The 26,003-nt window shown below is 37.4% G+C and overlaps 1 protein-coding gene across 7 annotated transcripts in view; it reads left to right on the top strand.

Moving 5' to 3' along the window:
* BCAS3 (BCAS3 microtubule associated cell migration factor) overlaps window positions 1–26,003 on the top strand; it is a 353,753-nt gene that overhangs the window by 141,549 nt on the left and 186,201 nt on the right. For all 7 annotated transcript variants that reach the window (XM_084299392.1, XM_084299390.1, XM_084299389.1 and 4 more), the window contains 6 exons: window positions 483–607; window positions 1,233–1,398; window positions 2,584–2,684; window positions 18,646–18,746; window positions 22,333–22,529; window positions 23,765–23,862. In XM_084299392.1, coding sequence (XP_084155518.1) covers window positions 483–607; window positions 1,233–1,398; window positions 2,584–2,684; window positions 18,646–18,746; window positions 22,333–22,529; window positions 23,765–23,862 — 788 coding nt within the window. The remainder of the gene's footprint in view (window positions 1–482; window positions 608–1,232; window positions 1,399–2,583; window positions 2,685–18,645; window positions 18,747–22,332; window positions 22,530–23,764; window positions 23,863–26,003) is intronic.

Here is a 26,003-nt window from a genome sequence, read left to right as displayed (position 1 = left end):
CCCACATCACATCTATTTTAATGGTTTCAGTGGCATCAGTTACTGCGCCAGCTTATAATTGATCAGCAGTCAATTTTACCATTATTTCTAAGTATCTTTTTAAAATGCAAGAAAATACTAATCACCTAAATGACTGACCCAGCATCTGTATTTTCATTCCCAAAGGACTTGTAATTATAAATGTTTATATTCACTTAAGAAGTTGTTTCCGTTGAATGCAAATATTCAATATTGGGTCTTTCAAACAGTCCAACCAACTCTTCATTATGAGCCAGTGCTGTTCTTCAAGTTAATGAGTTCAGTGATGAAGGGGAATTTGGAACCTATTATCCAGAAACACTAAGCATCTGTAAATCCTACTAAATCTTATGGGAGCTGCAGATATTTAGCACTTCTGAATTTACGTCTTTTGACTGTTAAGCAAAGGACGTCTTAATTTTTGAGAATTAATTTTCATAATTTTATTTTATTTTTTCTTTAAGCAAAACCAAACCAGCTCCACAAATTTCACCCAGTAAGTCTATGGGAGGAGAGTTTTGTGTTGCTGCAGTCTTTGGATCATCAAGGTCATGGTTTGCAAACAATCCAGGGCTAAAAAGAGAAAAAGGTAGGTATATTGCAAATCTAGGCTTTGCATTTAAATTTGAATTCTCTGTTTTTTTGTTGTTTGTTTTTTTTTTTTTTTTCATTTTGTGGTAACTTGTGAACATATTGGGTGATTTTGTTTCTGAAATTCTGTATCAATGGAGATTTTTATGGACTTGCAGTTGAGATAATTCAGGTAAATAGGACTATTTACAGGAAATTTAAATTAGCTAAACAAACCACTGTGATTTATAATGTTATATATAGACGGAAAACAAACTTTGATAGTTCAATCCAAAGACACTGTGTGAAGCTTCCCATAAAAAGCTGGGAGGTAAAGGTGAGATACCTTTGCTAAAGCAGATGTTTGTCAATGTGTAGTTAATTGAATACATGTTGGTGAGAAAACATTCCCCTACTCTTACATGTGGTATTTATAGTTTTCTGAAGCAAGGGAAGAATTAACTGTGCTTTGTATGATTTTCTCTTTGTCTCTCCAGGTCTTTCACTCTTTTTAATTCATATATTTTACCACAAGTTTATTAAGCTAAGTGACTTACAAGAATAAAGAGTCTACTATTTCTGTTAAAAAATAATCTGTTTCTACTGTTGTATTGCAATAAGATTTTCTTTCTTCTTTCAAACAGATCAATCGAAACAGTTTGTAGTGGAGTCACTGTATATTATCAGCTGCTATGGCAGCCTGGTGGAGCACGTCTTGGAGCCACGTCCACTCAGCACCGCTCCGAAGATCAGTGATGACACGCCCTTGGAAATGATGACGTGCCCAAGAGCCAGCTGGACTTTGGTTAGGTACTTCATTTCTTTTTATTTTTTCTCCTTTTTGTCCAGAAAATGATTATGAATTCTTTCTTTGGAAGGGATGAATGAACTACATCATGATTTTCCTCCTTATTTTATCCTACCGTTCTTCACTGAAAGAGAAGTCTCTCAAATTTGAGCCTGACATAGGATGTGGTTCTGTCAGTGCTTCGGTGTCTGATTGGGAGCTTGCCATTGAAATACTTCTGTAGACATAGAGCTCCATGAACATGGAATAGAGATCGTTATGAACTGGTGATTTTAAATGATCAGACTGTACTTTTTTTTATAAAAGGACTGGAAACAATTATTCTAGTTGTGTATTGTATATTTAATTGTGTATTTTAATTATTTTAGTAGTGTTACAATACAGAATTCTGCCATGAGACAAGTGTGAGGTTTCCAAGATGAAGCATTGCAGAGTTAGGCAAGTTATCCTGTAAGTAGCTGAAGGTAGCATTTCTTGAGATAGTTGAAGAAATTATTCCTGACATGTGGAGGAAAGTAAACAAAAATTGATGAGAAACTGTTGTCAGTGCTTTTGATGTTTTAAAATATTTTTATATCGATTTTTCTTGGCTCCTATATTCCTTAGTGCTGCTTATTGCTGGACTAGATTGATCAATACTTGATTTACCAAGCTATTTAGGAATGGCCCACCCTAATTAAAATTACAACACAGACTTCTAGACCATTATTGTTGAAATGAGTAGGTTGTAATGGAATTGAAAATTCTAATTGGATCAATAGTCCATAACTTTACACAGCTTTATTTTCACAGTTTGTAAATGCTCAATGACTTTACAGTATCGAAGCAATGCTAGTTAACAGAACAAAAAAGTTCCCCAGGTTCCGTTGTGTGTTTATATTAAATAATGTTAGCATGACATACGGCGGTCCTAAACGTATTTACCAGCTTAATCTAAACCGCCTTCGTCATTTTTTGTGTGCAGTGTATGCTGCCGTCAACAAACAACTATTGTCTTTTCTTCACAATCTGCACGATTTGGTCATGCTGCTCAACTGCCTGTGGTGTATTTCAGTGTTTGAACAAGCTAATTTAAATAATTACAAACATTTTCTGAGCTTGTATAGATAATTATATGTGATGACAGAAACACTGATTTACATTCTCTGTATTAGCTTAAATATTAATAGTCTTGTGTTTTACCTCAGAACTCCTCAGTGGAATGAACTCCAACCACCATTTAATGCAAACCATCCATTGCTCCTGGCTGCAGATGCAGTACAGTACTACCAGTATCTTCTTGCTGGCTGTAAGTAGCTGACAACTTTTTGTCTTCTGTGCAAGTTTTAAGCTGAGTGTGACTTTCTGAAACAATTTTTCAGCCTGCATTCCTCAAACAAAATGGCAGCAGTCATCCAAGACAATTTCTAAAAATGTGAACGAACTAGCAGGGGGCAGCACTTTTGTGTGAGATATCATTGAAATGTGATGAAGATTTAGAGACAACTTACCATGAAGGATGAAATCAGTTTATTTCAGAAATGTAGCAGTGTACTGGCAATAATATAATTACAGGAAGGTAAAATGTTTCTGCGGTTTTCCATTATAAAATTCCACAGGGATAAAAGTAGCTCTTTTTACAGGTTAAAATAATGCCTTAAAAGCTGAGGTTCAGTGAAGAATTTTTAAAATGAAAACATGTAGTTCAGTATTCATGACAAAAGTCCAGAAAAGAATAGTAACTGTTTCTTTCTTTAGATAATTTTATAATTAGAGAATTTTGCTAGCCAGGTTTATGATAAAGTTTATTAATTTTAAAGGTTGTTATCTTATAAAATTCAATAATTTTTGCTGCTTCTTTGCAAATAAGCCAAAAAGTTCACCATTTTGTGAACTAGATGCTCATTTACCATGTATGTATGGAATGTACAGTAAGTATTTTCATGCATAAACTTTATAATGTGTGCTAGAAATAATGCTCTGATTTTCTCTTTCCTTTTTTTCTTTTTTAAGAATATGCCAAAATGCATATGTTGTATTAAAATACAATAAACTATAGGAAAAAGGACACCGTAAGGCACCTCTTGACTGCTAACTTATGTTGAGTAAATGCATGTTGTGTTAGAAATTGGGAAGCAGTAGTCACACCTACAAGTAGGTATGTAGTAGTGTAGATCTGAGTGCATCTGTGCAGCAGAAACATTTATTTGTTTCAGTACATATTCACCTCAGAAAAGAGCTTCTTGTAACAAACTATATTAGTAATGGATAGCAGATGTAGTTTCTTTCTGATACAAATCAAAGTTAGGAGGCTACCACATAGGCAAAAAGTGAGTACTTGGCAAGTCTTTCAGGTGTGACTATTAGATGCCCTAAAGTCTTCAGGTTTTCCTCCTCTCACTTCCCTTGCTTTTAGCCATTTCCTCTCGTGATTTCTATATTCAGTGACAACTAAGTGCATCTGCATTTTCCCAGTCCCCTGGAAATCCTGATTCTGGCTACTTCCAGACAGAGTCTCAGGCAACTGCTTCCTCGGGAATAGAAGAATATTAAGTCAATAGCAAGTGCCTCTTTTTTTAACTAGGGTGTAGTCAAGTTGAAGTGATAGAAGAGTCAAAGTTTCACAAGGGAACACCTCCTGGCATATGCAGAGGTATTCATGGGGATATTGGGCCCTCTGTGCAGGTGTCAGTGCAGCTAACACCAGCACGTTGTGTGACACAGGCATTTAAGATGCAGAGGAACCTGGGCCAAAAGGCAGTGTGAACGTGACTTGTAAAAGTGACGTTGGCACCAGATCAGATGTGTTACTTCCAGCTGTCCATCTGTTGCATGCCCTCAGAGCTCATAACATTGCGGAAAACTACAAGGCCAGGTTCTTCCTTTTTCCAGGCTGCTTAAAAAAGGGAAGAAAACTCAAACTTTAGAAAATAATCTGAAGAAGTAATTAATAGCACCCAAAACCAAGTGCGCTGTGCATTTCTATCAGATTTTTCTTCTAGATTTCTGTATTATTTTGCTTTCACATGCATAGGCATGTAAGTTATGCTTTGAGATGAAAGGTCACTGCAAGGATGCTTGCTGGTTGTATAATATTTTGTAATGTAAATTTAAAATAGATCACTGTTTCGAATGAGTATGTCTAAAATCAGATGTGCAAGCCTATGCTTAAATTTTCGCATAAGTATTTTGAAGCATTGAGTCCTATCAGGTCAACAAATACATTTGTAGTTTTTATCAAAGCCTTTGATCAAGGACTGTCAAAGTCCTATTGACAACCAAGCATAGGTCTAATTTCATAATGTAGCTTAAGGTAACTGCTGCCACGCAGTCTGCTTATGTTGCCAATGATTCATTTTGGTATTTATATATTTATCCATTGCTTATGCACCTGTTGCTGGTGATGGCATTAAATGATAATGGCATTTTATGATAATGAGATAAAAAAAGGCATACTTAGGTTCACTCACAGAAACTGCAGTGTTTCAAGAAGTCACGTTTAGCTCGGCATATTTGTGAGGAAAAACATCATCTGTTTTCTGCCACCAAGGAGGTGGAGTTAAGACCCCATTCTAGCAGTTTTCTGTAACGTATATCCTGCCATCCTGTTAGTAGTTAAAATATCTATGTAAGACAGAGCGTTTAGACAAAAGGATACTGTCTGTTGCTGTGTGCATTTATTGTTCTTTAGGGCTGTCGGGCCTCTTGCTTTGCTGAATTATCTAACAACCAGACTATCAAACGTAGTGTCTTCAGGGAAAACAGCAATACTGAGTCATCTTGAAACGCTCTCCACAGCGAGCTTTAATTCACAGATGCTTGCTATGTTTGTGAGTCCTTGCAGCTTGTCTGTTTAGGCCACATTCCTTTCCCCCACTCCCCAAATTCTGTGCTCTAGCTGATGTCTGTCTCTTCCAGACTGTCTTTCAGCTATGTCTCCTGCAGACTGTCAAGCGTATAAATACAGAAAGTATTGCATGTCGCATGCAGTTATTGCAGCATGAGTCCAAAAGCACAGAATGCTGTCTGGAGAATTTTGGACACTTAGTACAAGTAGTTTGTATACTTTTGGGTTTCTGTTGAAATTTAAGTAATGTATAGATACCGTCTGAACAAAAGCCTTTCTGTGAGCATTAATGGTCGTATACACAGACAGGCTTACCCCACCTCCTGAAATTAGGGATGGATGAGACTCACTCTGTATATCATTAACAGGTCAAGTACCATGCAATTCAAATATTTTTGTACTGGAATCTTTTTAATGGAAGAGGAATGAGGGATTCCAACAAAGTAATGATTTTGTATTATTTGAATTACAGTGAACAATTTTAATTCGGGTTTTAATTCATTTAGAAGGATTTTTTTAAGATGAGTGTGGAATGTGGAAAAACACAGAATAATAAACAGTAGAGACAAAAAAAATAGAGAACATAGTAAAAATAGCATTAACAGAAATTTGTGTATATGTGATCTTCTTTGAAGTTTTATTTGTCTTCTGGATTTGTTATATCTGAAGATACTCAGTGAACTTTCTGAAAAAGTGGAGTCAAAACAGGATTCACACAAAGAATCCAAAGCACCTGTTAGCTTTCCCTCCACTAAATACACGCTAAAATGAAGTTATCTGGCTCTGCTTACCTGTAGTAATGTAATGAGTTGACATTAGCTGCAGCCTGTGGTTTGATGTGCTATCACTTCCGTCAGTAAGTTTAATTGCCAGCAAATGGCTAAATAGGAGGTTTAGGGTGAATGTTACATCTGTCTGCCACGTTAGTGGTAAGAGGAATTCTGGCGCCGTTTCAGGGTCACTATTTGTATCTGTCTATCAGAGGTAGAATACAGCGGTTTCTCTCAGTTTCTGTATAGCATTTCTGCCAATTGTTTGGCTCCATTAAGTGTGCAGGGGAAATAAAAGCCTGAATGACCAAGTCACAAGGGGGTATAGATAGACCCTTTCTTTGTCCACACTCAGAACATTGCATTAGGTCTCATTATCCATTTATAATAAGTGACCTTTGCCCCCTGGGTCATTGAAAAATACTCAGTGTGCTTTTTAGCACAGAGTACCTCTGTCAGCAGACGGACAGAACAATGAAACGTCTGGCAGTCTGCTTGGAGGGCTATACTTTGCAGGTTTTCATAAATATGCAGGCTGATGCCAAAACACAGGACCAAAATCTGTTTTAGTCTCTGAAAAGTATGAAGTTGGCCACTAAATTATTGTAATAAAAAAAGGAGGTTTCAAAAATACTGCACTTAGGTATTTAGTTAGGCATGGTTTGGTTTGGCTTTTAATGTTTTTAAAGGTTCCTAAATTTCATTCACAGCTAGTAAGGAAGTAACAAGGAACCATTGTTTGAAGAAGTATTTTGTACAACAAGTGTCCAAGACCTTTATCCCAGGGGTTTTCGTAAGTGGATTAGCACAGCTGTTTGATTGCTTTGAGGTCATCTGTGACATCTGCTGCAAAAACCTGGATCAGACTATGCAGTTTGTGTCTACCTGAGCATGGTATTGCAGCCATGGCTGGTGCAAGAGGTGAGAAAGTGGGTAGCAGGAGATGTGAACTCTTCTCTAAGTTCATAGCTGGAAAGTGAATTTACATTTTAAATTCTACAACATGCTGGCCTGCTTCTGTTTCAGGCTTTTTGCAGTTGGTCAGAGTGAAAATAAGTCTTGAGAATCTCCTTGGCTTCTTGTGGAGCAGATTACAGATTTGCTTTTATTTTTGTAAGAGTCCATCGTGGAAGCCTAAGATATATTACAACCTTCAGATCTTCAGTGTGGGGTGTTAGTTGCTAGATGTTTCTCTCCTACCCTTGTCAGGTTTAACACCTAGTATTTTATCTTATTTGTGTCTCTAGCATTCACTTTTTATTTGCCAATGTTCTGTGCAACTCATAAATCTAATCACATCAAAGGAAGGAAACGTAGTCCCATTTGTTATATTTTTTTCTTAAAATATAAATACCTTCACCTGGTACAGTTAGACTGACATTCATAACATGATAGCACGAGGAGAGCTGTGCAAAGCACTGCCTGCAAACATCGGAGGTATCTGTAGTACAGATCCCTGAAACATGGATGACTCACGTGTTAATGAAAAAAAAACACCTCAAAATCAGAGCAAAAACTCTCCCCAAAAAAGTATTGAATAAAATGAATTATTATTTCTATCCTCTGACTCTGGAAAGGGCACCTTCACATTCCTGGCAAGAGTTTTGACTCATCAGGACCAATTTTGTGGAGACAACCTGCAGTTGTCAGAAGCAGGGCAGTGACAAGAATTAATATATTAACTGGTATGCAGTACTCTTTGACAAATTGCTTACTAAATACATCAAAATTGATTGGACATTCTGTGTTTAAATTGACAAATGACTGCATTAGGGGAAGGAGGGAAATCCATTAATTACAGCTGCCCTCAACCATAGGAAATGTAATCGTATAAATATAGATTTTGTTAAAACAAAAGTCTCTACTTTACTATAGTGTTGCTGGTAAGTGTACTTGCACCTCTTTGCTATTAAACCTCCAATAGGAGGTTTTGAAGACAGATCTTTGCAATTGGCTTTTAAATAATCAAAGACCATTTCTGTTGTGTTAAAAGGAATGATGCAGTGTTTTCTTTATCCCACTCTGACCACTTCTGGAAATTGTGCTCCTCTCTCAGAAAAATAGACATGTAGCTGAGGCTTCTGCTGTCTCATTAATTGCTTATTGTAAATGCCATGTAATTCATATTTCACAATTTTAGGATTTGAAGCAGTGCTCAGTATTCTCCTCCTTTGTTCCTGTTCTGGTCTCCAAGTAATACTTCCATGGCTGTTACTTATTTCTGAGTAAGAATTTGCACTTGAGTTAGGCCTGAAGATATAATCAGTTTTATAGACTTCGTTAAGGGATTCCTGGAAAGATTAAGGTCTACATTTATGGCTGCCTTTGACTTTTGGGTGTTACAACAGATTTTCATTTCTAGACCAACTGTTATGCATATCTTGCATTTTACTGAAAATGGCTTTCAATAGAAGTCAAACTTAATAACTCTTCATTGTCTTCAAAGGGAGGGGTTTAACCTTTCTTCATTGTTTGTTTGGGGTAGATGATAACACAATTTATACAGATAATCTGAACGCTGACATCCTGTTTGCACTTCCTGCTCCCTTGTATGAAAGCTATGCACCCTGAGCAAGACTTTTGTTTCTAAGCAACATTGTGGTTCTTTATTGCCTATTTTATATTCCTTCCATACATTCCATTGATGGAAATAAAAATTCCATGCATCTAACTAGTGAGTATTGTGCAGTGGAAAGTGGGACTCAGAATAAGAGTAGAAAGTGTATTAAATAACTGTGAATATGTGCTGTGAAGACAGATACTATGAAAAACAAGCTATGATGCACGTAATCATAGCCACGCTGCTGCCATTTGAGTTAGGCCGGGCAGGTACAGTAAGGAATCTGGTCATTCTGGTCTGCTGGCCTTTTTCTGTGTGCAGCAGAGCGCAGGATGGCAGCCAGGTAATAACAGGCTAACGAACTGGGACTGGTGATTAGTCGCAGTATTCCACTGCGTCTCAGCCTTCTACCCCTGTTTTTTTCTTGCACTCTTTTCTATATATGTATTTAATAGTGTGGTTATTCTCTCACTGATGTGAAAGAATATCTATTATGGTACGTGCCAAACACACAAATACATATATCTGTTGTGTGTGTGTGGATAGTATGGTCTGCGAGGCAAGAGCTGCATCTCGCTGTGTATATGTTCAATGTCTGTCACAACAGAGCTCGATTCCAAATAATAAAACTGATCACAACCAGAGCCAGCTCTGTAACCACAATTATGCTATCATGTAGTTATGAGGTGTTCAAAGCCTTCTTGCTCTGTTCCTGAGAGCAAGCTCTCTGCGTGGCTGTGGTCAGACGTGAGTTGGGCTGGAGGAGGTGAAGCAGGCGGTGCTCGCAGCGGCCCATCGGCGTCTCTGCTGACGGTACTGGTTCTGCAGCAGCACTGGTGGCACTTCAGAGCACAGTTCCACATAATCTGCTGATGAAGGCTATCTAAGCAAAGCTCTCCGACCTTATGTTGAAGTGGGTGAAGCCCACTTGAGTTTACACAAGCTGCAGTGCTCTGAACCCTATAGCGGGGCCAGAACAAGCACTGGTGGGTGCGTTAACATTTCAACCTGCCATAATTTTTATGCACTGTTCATACGAATGTTGTCTAAACAATGCACCTGTACAGCACAGATGGGGGCCTGTCCACAAAATTGTGTTAATCGAGTGTTCTGGGCTTAAACGAGCAGCTGCAAGACCCAGCATAGCACACGCAGTTCATGGAGGGTCGGAGTGACAGAGGGGAGGGTTGCAGAACTAAGGGCAGTCTGCAGAGAGGCAGGGGGGAGGCTCCTTTGTCAGTGCTGAGCAAACATACAAACAGCCTTTCGGTAGATTGGGTGATTCTGCTAGGTTTTGTGACCCCTACTCTCAGCAAGAGTATTGCAGCTAACCGTGTTAGCTGTTAGAGCAATAGACTTAAAGATGGGAAGCAGCGATGTGTTGTTGGGGTATTCTGTGTACGGCCAGCACACAGCGGAGATTTCACATACTTAACTTGAGTACATATGTTTAACTTTATTATCCAGATGGGAAATTATATATATATTTTTTATATTTTCTGGATTGTCAGATTGCCGTTACTATTCTTCCTACTTGAAATCATCTCTAGCTAGTGTATCCTTTTCATGAAATTGTAATTTGTTATTGCCATATAGTAAATGAATTTCCTGGATCTGTGCATCAGTAGCTTCTACGGAGTTTTCAGATGTCCTTAAAAGTCCAGATCTTTGTGGAATGATTTTATAATTCCTTGAAATTTCAGAGGACTTTTTTTCTATATCCAAATAAACCACTAATTTCAGAATTTTAGAGAACTAATTATAAATTGCAACATTGAAACAGGTTTGGTGTAGTGTTCTCACAAATCTTTCTATTCAGCATTTCAAGTTAAAATAGGTCTGGGTCCCACCCCTCCTTTTCTTCCCTTTGCATTTCATTGACTTCATAAAAATATCTAAAAATATATTTTATATTGTCTGATTTGTTAAATTTTGTTTTGTATTTTCACGGTATCAACCACAGATTACTGAACAAGTATACTGTTTTTTTTTGCTTTTTTTTTTTTTTTTCTCTGAGTATTTGGGTTTTCCTGGCAGTAGTCACAAACAGTGAAAATATAATTTTCAGGTTTGCTTCTTACATTTGAGGGCATAACAGATTGCAAGCTAATCTGGATCACCGTCCTGCTTCAAAAAAGATGTTTCTAATGAAATTGTAGTTCATGGTCTTTTTTTAAGGGGAAGCTAAGTTTCCCGAAAACTGTAACCTGTACTTCCTGCTCCCTACAGGAAACAGGATTAAGTGGTAAAGGGAAGCAAATTTAATTTCTGACTGAGCATTGTACTGATTGGGGTAAACAGAAACAGGTCAGGTATCATTCCATGAAAGAGCTACATAACTGCATGTGAGCAATGTACTAAATCCTGATATGTTCTTCAGCCATAATTGCTGTTTGTGAAATAATATAGACAAGGTGGATAAAAATTAACTCTGTAGGGTGTTTTGGAGGCTGCCAACCTGTGTCAGTTTTTTGATATATATACATGGGCATGTGTATGGCTTCATCAGATTACTGAGGACTTGCCCATCTTAATCCGTATTTTATATACTAAATGCTGGAAACAGCACTGCATATAGGAATTAAAATACTTTCAGATGTGTACAAACAACAATAATGAACAAGGGCACATGCTGAAACAGTTCTTTACTATTCTTACATGGTCATCTGGAACTTCTTAGAGAGGGGTCCATCAACACGAAGGGGTCAGTTTTCAAAGCAGTGTACAGGGATTTAGCCGCGCGACTCCTATTGACGTTAATGGGAGTCAAACGGGTAAATCCCCACGCACCGCTTTGAAAATTTACTACTAAGCCTCTTGACTTCTCACTACATACTTTGATTGTAACAGTAATCCATGGTTAACATAATTTTCCCGACAATAATGTCAAACATACTTTTGAAGTCAGTGAATTATAGAAATAGTTACCTCTTCCATAATTCCTTAAAGATGGCCATCAGATGGATTTCACCACAGGTTTGTGCAGTTGAAATTATTCTTTAACTCAGGACAGAATATATATGTTATCCTTTGGTACAGAACTGATAGTCTGCTCACAGTCTGAACATATAAAGTGTTGAACAGCCTTAAGGTGCTTGGTACTGGGAGGAATATCAGGTTCTAGCTCTGCCCAGATTAAATGCTCATTGTACTTCATGGCTTTCCTGTGGGAATTTAAGACAAGGAAGGGAGTTGAGCATGATGTAGATTCACCTCTCTTGTGGTGCAACCAAGAGTAACAGTGATGTCTGAATACCTGATCAGTACCTTTTTGGGGAAAAAAAAATCCAGGCTGTTGGCTGTCAAACCAGTGTAAAGTAAGGAGCAAGTAAAGCAGTCATCAAAGCTGGAGAAAACCTAAGAAGAATTCATATCCTGCTTGTAGTCCTGACTGTTCCTTTAAGATTAAAGTGCTGATACAGGGAATGGATAGTCTATAAAGCACCTAATAAACTGTGGTCAATATACAAATAACGAATGAATAAATCTATAAGTCAATTGGTGTTACGAAATAACTGCTAGGCTGGCTAAGTTCCTGATTTGTAGGGTTTTTTAGTGTAATTTTATGATGTTTATGCATATAAGAATATCAGAAACAGTTATAACATTAGAAAAAATTGACAAGGGAGAAATTTTGGGTGAAAGAGTATATTTTAATTTGCATGGAATCCTCCTGCAGAAGTTTACGTGGTAAAAAATGCATTAAAAACAGAACTTTGTTCACTAACATATAGCCACAAGTAAAAATACATAAACCATATCACCAAACTACAAACAGTTTATTTTAAATGTGGCTGTAAAAATTGTGTCTAAAAGCAAAATCTGGTTTTTGCTTTACTGTCAAACTTGAGCAGAGGTAGAGCCAGCAGTCGTAGAGCTACGTGCTGGAAGGGCAGGCGCAGGAACATGCGTGCAGTGAAACTGTTAGTTGCTGGACTCAAATTGCATGGAAAGCCTTTGCTGAAGCAAGTCACCCAACTGCAGGATAACAAAACCGACCTCTGTGGAAGTGAGATCCTATCTGTAAGAGGGAAAAGAGGTGGACCTGTTGGTTTTGAGGTGGCGGCATGTAGACCTAGACCAGAACTGTCACATTCTACTTGTCACGCGTAACGTGATGTAACCAATGCGCCAGTAGTTCCAGAGTAGCATGAAGTAAATCATTCAGATTGTGGAGTTTAATTTTAAAAGAAGTAATCCTGAAGCTTGTTGACAAGCATTTGATTACCTCAGGTCTCTAAGCCACTTGTGATCATTTTAGATGTAACTTAGGAATCACAGAAAAAGCATCAAAATCAGATGTTTGTGTGATTTATATGAAACCAGGGGGTATGCAATGTGTAGTTTGCATACCTGTTTCCCTTGCACGTAGATGAAGGACAGGCTTTGGCCTTGATGAATTAGTTAAGAGCACATTGTTTCTGTTTCTACTAGATTACAGAATCTTATTTCAAATGATAAATTCCTGTGTTTTCAGTTAAAATAAAGGAGAGTTTTCTGGGTGTCTGCATGCATGTGTGTATGGCAGGCAGCACAGAACAAATAGTCTTTATAGTCTGCAAATGCCTTTGTTTGCTCTTAATTTGGACAAACATACATCCTTTAGAAAAGAGCACATTGGGAATTTCGTATATAACTCTCAATTAAATCGAATTGTGTAAAGCTTATTTATATAAATGAGAAAATTAAAACCTTTTGGTTCAAGAAGTACACAAAACTAAGTAAAACTAATGATTTATTGTTCACAAATTAAAACCATAAGTGTGCACACAACAATTGAGCCGTAGTGTTTCTTTGTTCCAACACTTCTGTGCTGCTGAAAGATGACAATTTATAATTTTTGAATGAATAATGATTTGTCTTAGGTCTAGGTATTTATTGTATAATTATCCTGTCTGTGAACAAAAGCACTCTTTGTTAATTCCAATATTCACCAAACATGTGTATTAGTGTAGGTCTTGCTTACGCACCAAGGATGCCTATGCAAATTATTCCTGAGCTTAATAAAAATTGTTTGCTTTCTTATTTATCACTAAATGTCATGGCAAGGTTTCAAAAAAATTTTTTTTTCATACTTAATCATTTAACTGTGTGAATTCGGTCCTAGAGTTTCAGAGGAATACCAGTTCAGATGTACTTCAGCCTTTGTTTTGGTTTGTGGAACTTTTGTCTCTGCAGTCATTTCTGTGCAATTTTCCTGGCGCTAACAGTTATCACCCAAGTGACTAAATTTGTAATGTTTTTTAGACCCTTGCCTTTAATGATCTTTGGTATAGTAGTAACATTAATCATGTTGCTGCACAGAAAGATGCATGTGGATTAATTTTATTTACTTATTTATTTATTTCCTTATTTATTTATTTTAACTTTACCTTAGAGCACTGGTAAGCACTTGCACCTTTTATTTTGAGGGATGAAAATGAAAGGACCATGTTCAGGTCAAGAAAGAAAATGATTAACAACAGTTTTCACTCAGATTCTGATTTTCCTTAGTTAAAGGGGGAAAGGTTCAGTAGAAATAGTCAGAATAGAGGGATAGATAGGAATATATTCCAGACTTAGTGTTGATATAGATCACTTTTCACTGGAAGAACAGAGTCTGAAGTCCCCAGTAGCACTTTTGAGCAGCTCAAAGGTGGTTTTGCCTCTTACCAGATATTTATGACAAAGCCCTGATTTCTGCAGTGTAGCACTCCAGTTTTTAAAAAGTGACTTTGAATGCATGCAAGCTTGCTTACAGTTTTTGCATTTATGAATGATATTTGGAAACTCGTTTTATGCTGCATAGGTAAAAATTGTATGTTTTAATTCTCACCTTATATTTTTAAGAACTGTTCATTTTTTGTTGTAGGTTTTTTGTTGTTGTCTTTTTTTCTTTTTTTCTCTGCAGGTATTTGTACAAATTACTGTGTTCGCTTAATTTTAAAGTAAACAGAGTTGCATTCTGATATTTGATACATGTTTGTTCCAGATGATGGAGTAAGCATAGCAAGAAATTAAAAATTGGCATAGCTCAGACACAAAACATTGGATTTATTGGCACTTGCAATTGCCAGTAAAATATCTCTGTGCAAGAAGGGCTTGCTCCTTGTCTGTGTTTGTGACACACATGACTTTTTCCCAATGAAAGAGAAATTATAAGAGTGCAAGAAAAAGTACTTGATAGAAAGCCATTGAAAATTTTTGAATTTTAAATTATTATTGTGTAGCATTATAGTGAAATTCTTTCAAAATTGAAAAGCTGTATGTTACAGCGTAAGAACATTTGAACTGATATGTAAGAAGCTGTTGTATTTTCAAGTTGGAATTCAGTTTTTTAAAGAATTAGGCAAGAAGATAAAATAGTACTTTTAGGCTAATTTCCTGGAAATGTCCCTCCAAACTTAAATTAATCTCATCCTGGAACTGAATAGTTGATAATGATGCAAGAGGTGTGTGACCCAGAAATGCAGAAAAAATCGCTTTTAGATTTTTAGGACATATTTGCTCCTATAGCTTCAAGGCCATTTTTAACTTGCAAAAAAATGACTGTATGTATATCTGTAATAAGCAGTACTGCAATGGCAAATCTCCAGCAAGGATCACTTGTCTTACAAGGTCATATCTCACAGAATGCTGCATGCTCCCACTAAGGGCAGTGGGAGTTGAGCGTGCTTTGCCTGTGGTAAGTCTGGGACCATCATTATGGGATCCTGCTATCAAAACCAGACTCTTTTTTAAATGCCTGCTTTTGTGATAGGTGTGGTACATAAATGCTATTTTATTAAATAGCAAAATAAATTACTGAGGTTTGACCTCAGCTGAGGCTTTATCACTGTTGCCCTGCTGGTGAACTCGAAGGCAGAGCGTTTCCGTGGAATTCAGCATGTCGTCACTTTTTGGTAGAAAGAGTTAATGCTGCAGCCCAAAGCTGCACTGAAGTGGGTTATCACGAGACCTGTGCAAAGCTGGGATCGTACAGGAAAAGGCAATACGGTGTAGGACCAAAACTGTTGTTAAAATTGAATTTTGTTTCTTTTTTTTCTGTCAAGCTGTCTTGAATATCCAGTAAAATGTAGTGTTCAGCTGGCCGTATGAGTATTGCACAATGGAGAAATAGGGTGACGGAGCAGTGTGGATGCTGCTCCCCAGGCCAGCATTTTTGCTGCTAGTCACTGCATAGCAGTTTCCCGAATCTTGACAGCTCTAGTAGTTGCCCCTGGGATAGAAGGAACAAAAAAAAGTTCAGAACAGTCCATAAAGTTCCTGTTGGTTTGAAAGCAAAAACATCTGCTAGAGTCATGAGCAGTTTGTTAGCGGCGCTCGATAGCAGGAAAGCTGCAGTCGATCAGCTGTGCCCTCAGAAACAGGCGTTCCTGCAGTCAGTGCGATTTATGGTCAGGGAGTCGGGAGATATGGGGAAGATTAGGGCAACAGCAAAATGTGTCAAAATAATGGCTTTGTTTCATTGGTTTCAAATATAAACTTCACCAGTAAGGGGGAAGTATGGATGTGTTGTTGTCATATTCAGGTATGTGCTGTGAATCGTCAGCAGTTTGGAACCCGGGACAGTGTGTGGATTTTCTTAATACCAAGTTTGATATGGGCTGGGCAGACCCATCTGTAAGTCACAGAAGCACATCTGTCACTGCAGTCATGACAGAGATGAATAGTTACTATATTACTTTGAAAACTGATGAGCACACAGCGCTGCAATAACGCCCAGAGCTGCTGAGGCACGTGCGTGGGCAGGCCCAGGGCTTCTGAGGCACCCCTGGGCCTCGTGCTCGCCTCAGCACGTGGCGGTGGCGGCCATTATGGGTGGCGGCTTCCTGTCACAACCTCTCCTGAGACTGGGCCTCTCTCTCTACGTATGTATTGTATACTGGGCCTCTCTCTCTCTCTCTCTCTATATATATATATATATATTATCCTAATGTATTACACTTCTGTTGTGTAATAAGCTAGGCCCAGACCTGAGTTGGGAATACTGCAGCTTTCAGACCTCAGTGCAGTACAGAGGTGTTACCAATGGCTCCATGGCTGAGGTTGCGTTTAGATACCCACTTAAAAAAACAGGATGGAAATCCTTTTTATTTTTTCATATAATATATGGATTTATGAAAAGCCCGTGCTGTTTATATTGTAGAGGCGCCGTTCTGTATTTATGGTTACAGTTGTGTCTGCTTTGCCATTATAAATTCCTATTATTAGGAGTTTACAACATGCCTGTAAAAATTTGTAGTAGATGGAAACTTGACACATAAAGGTCAACCCCATAATAATGTAGTTCTTAAAAACCAATTTTAAAAACTTCGAGTCATTCTTAGATTATGTGAATATTAAAATATTGGTTCTAATTTTAGTATTGTCCGGTTTTTTATCACCATAGCATGAACTCTCATTTTACCACAGTAAAAAATGCCATTGTTGCATTTGCTTGTCGTGATTTGCTTTTGCAGTCTCTGTTCTTCCCTCAAGGTGGGTAGAGTTTCTCGGTGTTGAATCCGGGCCTCTGCCAGGCCCTGACAATAGGCAGGTACCAGAAAATGGCGAATAGCACCTGTCCTATGGTCTTGGGTGCTCACTTGGAGTGCGTTGGTTTTCTGCTTTCTCAAGCATGAAGTTTTAGTCAAAGCAATGTGATGCCGGTGCCTGAGAAGTAAAGTAGCTAGACTGTAAGCTTTGCTGACATCTTTAAAGGACTCAAGGACCAGGAATCATGAAATATTAATCTTCACAATAATGAGTTTAAAATTATCTGTCTTTTTTGTGGTAGCACTTGAACACTAAATTGTGGTATTCTCCAAAGTCGTATGCATAAATGGGAATAGTTTTAAAAGTGTTTTTGGATATTATGCAGTCTACAGAACTGAACAACTTGAAATTTTCTATTGCAATGAGTCCATATAAAGAGGAACAAGAGCAATGAATAACAAAATTAACTTAGTTTTGCTCTGTGAATTGAGGTTATTCATTCCTCTTTTGAAAACCACATGGACGTATTTAAGTCATTGTAGTAATGTAAGATTCTTATGATGCTGTTAATAAAAGATTTACTGGTGAGCACTGTGGACAGATCTGATGGTGAGTCAAACCAAAAGTTTACCCAGCTGAGCATCTGTGGTAGTGGCTAGAAGGGAGGTGCTTCAGTTCTGTGGAGTTTGTAGGTTATGGGTTTCTTGAAGGTTGTGTCTGGACTGTTCTGCTTAATAGCTGCTGATGAATTTATCTCTCAGCTTGAAATAATGCCTCTTTTTAATTACTTGTGTCACTTGCAGCTGCAGGAAGGGTTTTCCTTATCTGTCCAAAGTTATCATGAGGTACTACGGAGTATTACCATAGTGCAATGTAACACTTGAATACAGAATTTGGTGTTTTAGAGGACAGTGAAATAGTCTCAGTATTTAGTCATTGTAGCAAATGAAAATACCAAACTTTGCTCTGTTGTGGATTCTTAACAAATATATTGTTAACTACTGTAACGGAAAGGTGACACTATGATAATGATGCCCTTACAATTGAATTGAAAGAAACATCAAAGCCTAAAAATCAAGTTGCTTATGAAGTCAGCTTTGAATTAACCATGGTAATATCAAAATGAGAGCGATCTTTCAATTCATGAAGTCTTGGAGTAGTCTGTGTTCAAAGATAGCACCTGTCCCAGTGCCTCAGGATAGCTTTTGTCAGTGTGCAAATTTTCAGCAGTTCAGCAGTTCAAATTTTGCTGAAAAGTTTGCAGAAAAGGCTTACATCACTGACAGTGGCATTTCTCAGCATTAAATACCTTAAGACAGATGGTTGTCATCTGTTCTGGAACTGTTCTATCTGTTCACTTAGTATTTAAGGTTAAAAGAAGAAGAGTCAATTGGGTTATCATAGTAGCTGTATGTATACATTCAGGTTTGAAGAACAAATCTCTTCATCACTTTTGATATCAATATTTGAGCTCTTTCTGTGCTCCAGCATATCACCACAGATTTAGGGAAATACATATGTTTCTGTACCAATAACTTACTGAAAAATCTTTTTAAAAAAACATTTAAAAATAAATCTGATTTTTTTAATTTCTTGTGTGTGTGTGCGTGTTTCGTTTGTTTTGTTTCGTTCTTAGTGGTTCCACCAGGAAGCCCTGGACCTATCACTCGACATGAGTCGTACGACAGCTTAGCATCTGACCACAGCGGACAAGAAGATGAAGAGTGGCTGTCACAGGTATGCTCTTATGGAACATTCCAGTACAGAAGAGAAACAGTAAAAATGTCCACTAGAAATAAAATCTGCAACTTTGCTCAAAATTGAAAGTAAACTCCCAGGGGACCATGGCTATTGCTTTCTGTAAAACTGACTTCACTGACTTAACGCTGTAGGAGTTTGACTGTCTTTATGTTTTATACAATGTATATTAAAAACTATATAAAGCCCCAGTCATTATTGGCACAAGTCACATCCTGGGCAAGTTCAGGGTGAAGTAGGAAGTTTAAGTAGTCCACAGAAATTACCTAACTACCTTCTTCTCCTGATGTGGTCCTCTTCAGACATGGATACAAAAGTGGGCTTTGAAAATAAGGATGCCTTTTCAGTCATGACCTGTGTTATACTCATTGAATTTTGGTGTAAAAATTGTAGATCAACTGGTTTATTTCCTTTTTTTCTTGATTTTCTGTTCCTGCATCCCAGCTGATAATTCCTTTGAGTTATGGCTAGATACAAATACTATGGTGCATTAAAATAATCCTGCTTGGTGGAATATTTTTATATGAGATTAAGTCTTGGTAATTTTAGCCATCTTGCCTCGTTACAGTCAGTGAAGTTTCTTTTTAAGAACTCAGAAAATGCTTGATGATTCGGCTCAAAGCTTAACTTCAGTTTAAGAATGTAAGTCATTAATAATACACTGAGAATTAGGTCCTGTTAGAAATAAAAGGCTAGAGAGAAATAAATAAATAAAATTTTTGAATGCTTTGGATTTACCAAAGCAATTATAGATACCTGATATGTGGTTTTCATCCTGACAAAATAGGTGGGTTTCCTTCATTTAAGGACAATGTTATTATGGGAGCAACACATTAAATGTGTTGCTGGGGTATGTGGCATCATTTCATGAATATGAAATACTTGTAGATGTGATTTGCTTTTCCTACTGGTACATAAATCATTCACAAAGTTTTCCTAAAATGAGAAGGTGGGTTTCCACATGCACCCCCCTGGGAGTTGCATTCATTGGGGAATCTATTCTTGTAAATCCACTTAACCTGGCCTAAATTTTCAAACATAGCTACACGTTCATGTAACCTGTTGGCTTAATTTGTCTCTGATTTCTCAAAGCATAAAGACGGTGAAACTACTGGATCACTGTAGTCAGTGGGAATTTTGTGACTGAGCTTACTGGGGCCAAGATTTCACCTCTAGTAGTCCTTACACTTGTAAAGGCTCTCCAGTACTGTTCAGATAGTTGAGCTTATTTGCCTATTTTGGTGACTTAGTATAGTGGGCAACCTCAGGGAAAAAGAGTGAGGTAAACCTATGTTATGGGGGTTGGTTTATTGCTAATTCTTGGAAGATAAACAATGTCAAAGGAATTAAGACTGCTCAGACTTCATCACATCTATCCCCCCACCAGACTAAATGTAAGGAAAAAAAAAAGTGACATCACTCAGAACACAGATAATTCAGAGATTGCTTCGGGAATGTTTAATTTTTGCTAAGTGAAACGAGTGATGATATCTCTTTTGAGCAGGAAGATGCTAGCATTCTCCAAGCAAGCCACTTTAGATTAAGCCTAAAGTGCAAGTATGTTTTTCAAAATTAAAGTGTTGTTATCAACAGTAACAGCATGCAGTGAAAAAACACTGCCCTTCACTTCAACTTTTCAATTAGAACAGTGGGTAATGTGTGCTGTCAGTGTGAAGTAGATACAATATGTTTGTCCTGCACACAACAGGAGAGTGAATAGGAACATCTGGCCATAGCCTCAGTAAAATTGCAAAGGCATCTGTTTACCTCTCGGCTCTGTGACACTGATGGTTTCAAGCTTAAAATATACAGATTACTTTATCTGTGGCCTAATTTACACTGCTACATAAAAGCTACTTGACTCAGAAACATCTACAGTCGATCTGAGTTACGCTAAGATAAATGCAAAGGTGGAAATAGTGCTAAATAGGCTGTGCATTTGTCATTTTACGTTAGCAGAGGACTTAGAACATGATCCAGTGTTTAAAATTGTTTCTTAACGAATTAAGAATCAGTATTAATGCACATATATAAGAGTAAAGAAAACTGTAGGATGCACTTGCATGTCATAGAGATACAAAAATATATCTTGATGAACTTGTTTACTAAATTACATTCTTTGTGTGAAGCTAATCATTGTTTCAGCAAAAATTTATAGGAATTTAGCAGTCCATTTTTGTCATCTTAAAAATATGAGTTCACCAGAGCTTAATATTTTCATTTCACATTTCCTGCTTCTGATCTTTAAAAGCTGTTTTATTATTTTTTTTAATTGTATTACTGAGGAACGTTGTTTGCTCTTCTATTTACAAGGCTCAATCCTGATCATGTACATTGCTGAAAATGTTACATTCTTAAATTCCCATGGTTGTTTGTATTCCCAGAGTTGACATATTTCAGTCTGTAAAAGTCGGTACTCATGAGGTATAGAGCTATCACCATAAAAAGACATTTTTCAAAAACATTTTGGACGCATTTACTGAAATGTAACTTATTTTCTCAAGTTTATATCTAGTCTCATTGAGAGTCAATACCTAAAGGAAAATCTTAGTATTTGAATTTATTGTTTCTTAAATACACCCTCTGTATTCTCTGTGCCTTTTGGAAGTAGGCACAGAACTGTGACACTTCTGTCTGTGTTTGTGTGTATATCCACACGTAAACATGCCCACAGATATGTATCTCATATGCACCTATAATATAAAGTACGTGTGGTTATTCATGGCAAGCAAACACCCTTAGCTTTGTTTTAATTGTCAGAATTTCAGTTAAATCAGTGTGTCACCCCTCCTAAGCTCCGTGTTGCACATCCATGCTTGCCTGCCATCAGCATAGTAATGAATGTGACCCGAGGTGCTCAGTGTCTCACGGTGCACTTCGCATTGCTCTCTGTTACAAATCTTGTTGCTTTCCAGCAAGATGGTCTCTGCCAGCAGTTTCCTCGGATATGCCAACAATAATTACAAGCTTTGATTTGAAATACAGTTCGCACTACATACATGTGAAGCGGTGCTGTTTAATGTGTGAACTTTTAGAGAGCAGCCGGAACATAGCTGTAACAGCTTGCTTTTAAAAAGTGTATCCCGTGTCCCAGTCAGGATTGAAGGTACTGACAAGAAAATTTGGGGAAAATTAACTTGCAGTTCCTCTGTCCGCTTCAGGTAGGTGCAGGCAGAACTGTGACCCCCTATTTGCTGCCACAGCAGGAGACGTTTAGCAGTTGAGTTACAGCATGTATTTTGTCATGGCAGAGGGAGGAATGAACAGGACCAGATGAAGGTGGCCAGGATGGACTGACAGCCTCTTGAGCAGTTTTCAGAACTGGGTGCAGTGTCCTAAAGCTGATGGTTCAAGAGCTTTCACAGCTCTTCAAGAAGCTCTTGGCTTTGGCTACAGCATCCTTTCTCTAACAAAGATGTTCTGAAATTCAGTTTTTCCCTGAACTGATGGCACAAAATGCTCTTTTGCTTGAGAACAACAAGATTCTGGGGCTTCAGTGCACTGAAAGAACCACTCAGTGTATTAGGTTGCAGTTTTGTGTTGACCGTTTCCCATATTCCCACAGGTTGAAATAGTGACTCACACCGGGCCTCATCGGCGCCTGTGGATGGGCCCACAGTTCCAGTTCAAAACAATTCATCCCTCTGGCCAAACCACTGTCATTTCATCCAGTTCGTCAGTGCTGCAGTCGCATGGTCCCAGTGACACCCCACAGCCTCTTCTGGACTTCGATACAGATGATCTTGATCTCAATAGTCTCAGGTAAGAATAAGATGAATTTCTGAGCTGTTTCACATTTGTTGTGTGAGTACCTTACCTTATGCTTAAATGAGGCCATCTGTGTGGAACCTGTAATAGTTTTCACCAAGCTTGTCCAGATGAAAGTCTAAGAAAAGCGTATGACTCAACAACAATAAAAATTCATCCAGGCTAAACAGCTTAGATTCCATTTTGCCACCTCTTCCTGTGTAAATTACAATGAAAGATAGTAAAAAGTCTGTTCTTTCATTGTAGGTGGCCTTGAAAGGTGGCCTTGCTCACTGTTGTCTTAGCTTCTACAATTCTGCATTACTTAAAAAAATAATTCTCTCAGTCATGAGTAGGAGCGTTGTGCCATGAAGCGGTCAGTATGTTCAAAGAGTAAGGGAGCTTCTGGAATATTGTTCCCCTTCCCCCTTTGTTTTTTATTTTTATTTTTTCCTTTTCATTGCTTCCTTCTTTTTCCCTCCTTTTTCACGTATTTAATTCATCTGTTTTTTGACATTGGCTGATTTGGAATTGGGAAGGGGAGGCCTAGCAGAGTGGGGCTAAATGTGGATTTAAAGTTATGGATAGCAAGCAATTTTGTAGAACTACTTTATGCACCATTTGTTTCTGTGCCCTGTCCAGTAGCTCTCAAGATTTAATAACATCAACCAATGACCAGTCCCATTAAAAGCAAGCAGGTTGGCCTTGGGCTGAAAATACATGCTTTTAAAATGTGATTTCTCCTTGCATATGATTGCTCCTGCAAGTAAGAATATAAATGTAAAATATGTTATTAAATGATATTTGTATGTTATCCATATGCATACATTAACAGAAAGCAGAAAATAAAAAAATGAATATATATGTATATACATGAATACATATATATACATGCACAACAGAAGTAGTAGGCATTTACAGATGTACCTCTTCTCCTAAACTGGTAAAGAAATTGCTGCTGTTCAGGAGGAATTTTAGGCAGTTTGGATAGGGTGGATTTATTAGGGGGAGGAGGTGGTACTCACATCTGAGACATAATTTAGGGATATTCACATTGTGCATGGTCTTGATCTGTCTGTAGATGGATTATCCATACCTTGGCGCCACAAAGTGAAGGAAAATTTTTAACTATTGGCAGATTTCAAAATAAGTAGTTGCTTAATTGGTTGGCTGTTTCAGGTTTGTGATTTGATTGTAGCCCTCCTGAGCAACAATTTTGACCCAGGTGGTAACTGTAACTTATCATTTAGGATTCAGCCAGTTCGTTCAGAACCTGTTAGCATGCCGGGGTCATCACGTCCGGTTTCTGATCGCAGAGGAGTTTCAACAGTGATTGATGCTACCTCAGGTAGAAACACGCTTATTTTTCTGTTTTCTTTGATATTCGAGGCATTCATCAATCTTGTCTTTTTTTGTCTGGTAGCATGTTTACTAATTAATGCTATATACTTAAAAGGTTATCATTATTTTCAGCTGTGCTGTAGAGTAAGTGCTGTCTTACACAAATATATACTGAAGGCTAAAATAATGATGCCTTTTTTCTCTTACCACTCAAATTTGAAGTCACAGCATTGTCATAAAATATAAACACAATATTTACATGAAGTTTAACATAAGCTGTGGAATGCTAAGAAATGTGTAAGCTAAAAAGCAAAACACTTGCAAATACTAACACTGAAATGCTTTTATTAATGAGTGCCTAAAGCATAGAATATTACAATTCTGTCCCATTTACAAAATACCTTTCATTGAAATGTAATCATAAATGTAATTGATTTCTGTGAACAGTCAAGACAACAGGGTAGTTTAACTAATGTTTGTGTAACAGTCGCATTTTCACTACTCTGCTCTAAAAGAGTGTGTGTAAATTTAATACTACAGTGGTTACGTTAATATCAACATAGTAATATATGTACTATAAAGTTTTCTTCTTTTTTTCTCAGTGCTGGGGTATAGTCTATATAAAGAACCAAAGACAGCAGAGCTTTATATTTTAGTACAGCTGTATAGCGTCTGAAGGTTCCACACAGCAGGATTTTGTCAAATAAAATCTCTCACAAGTAGAATTATTAAACACACAGCATTAGTCAAACAGTCAAGTCAGAGAGGATTTTAATCTTTAGTGATTTGAAAATCCCTGGAGACTGCTGATTGGATTGAGGTTAAACTGTAAAAGGAGACTGTAACACATACAGAAAGTGATTTCTGAAGGTTGTTTTAAAGAGAGTTAAAATAAAAGCTCCTGTTCCAGACTCTGTTTGCTATAGTTATAAATTCTGAGTCCAAGATACTATATTGTTTGCCAAATTAATTTATTTGGGTATTAGAGGATACTTCTCAGGTCTGTTTATATCTGAGTTCAGTAATAACTACATTTACTTTGGGTATTGAGGATTGTCATTCTAAATTCCATTTTCAAATATTTAAAACTTGCTAAATTAATTCACATTGAGCTTAGACAGACATCTGATGCTGGTTACTTAAAGGGAATTGTATTTGTTTTAGTATATGTGAATATAATTTTGAAAATAATTATTTGACATATAAGAAATTATAAATGCATCAGTTATGATTTTTTTTTGGACTAGTTCATCCCTGTCTATTACCCCTAGAAGTTACAAGCTGGAATCACAGGAGTGCTTCTGTCTGTGTATCTGACACTTCAGATTCAGACTGATTAATGGCATAGTTGTTCTTCGCTATCAGTGTGACTGTGCCAGCTGATACAGATAGAGACATCTGGGTTATCAGGGTGGGGGATTCTTTGTATTTTTTTCCTTGAGTGTGAATGGAGCAGTACAGTTCCCTGTAGCAGGGATACATATTAATTGTGGTATACAACTGTTCTGTAACTGTGCTGTGTTCTGAAACTGTTTTGCTCCAACGACACTAGAAGCAATAAACCACATAGGACCATACCTCTTCTATGCTAAACAACCCTTCGTATAGTATAGATGGGGCCTTAAAGTGAAATGGCTCATATGAATGTGATGAAGCTCTATTGGTAATGCATTTAACATGTGTGTCCGTATTAAAATTGCCAAAGTCAATTGTATACATTGTTATGACACTAAAAATATATTTACTGTACAGCAGTGACTCAATTTTATTGTAACACCTCATAAGTTTCTTATAAACAATACATGGATTTTGTTAGAGACATGCTGATAGCAGTATTTTATTTAACTTCACTGCCAGGCAGTTTGGATTTGAATTGATTTTTGATTCAGGGACTTTAGCATCTATTTGCAGTTTTCATATTGCCTGGTTCTTAGTCCTTTCCCATGCAGAAAGCATTGGTCTGTGTTAAGGATAGACATGCCAGGTTATGTGAGATGGTACAGGCACGTGAATTCTGCTACGGAGTAGAAGAGACGCAAGAAAAAATGTGCAGTGTTTTTTGAAATTTTATGTGATTCTTGTAACAGAGCCCAACAACAGAAAGAAGAGCACATTAGATTGCTTTCTTTTCTTCCTACCTTTGAGATG

Source organism: Netta rufina, assembly GCF_964035555.1.
Source record: "Netta rufina genome assembly, chromosome: 21".
Lineage (NCBI taxonomy): Eukaryota > Metazoa > Chordata > Aves > Anseriformes > Anatidae > Netta > Netta rufina.
The sequence above is the reverse complement of the archived record's forward strand: the minus strand, read 5'-3'. Positions and strand labels throughout refer to the sequence as shown.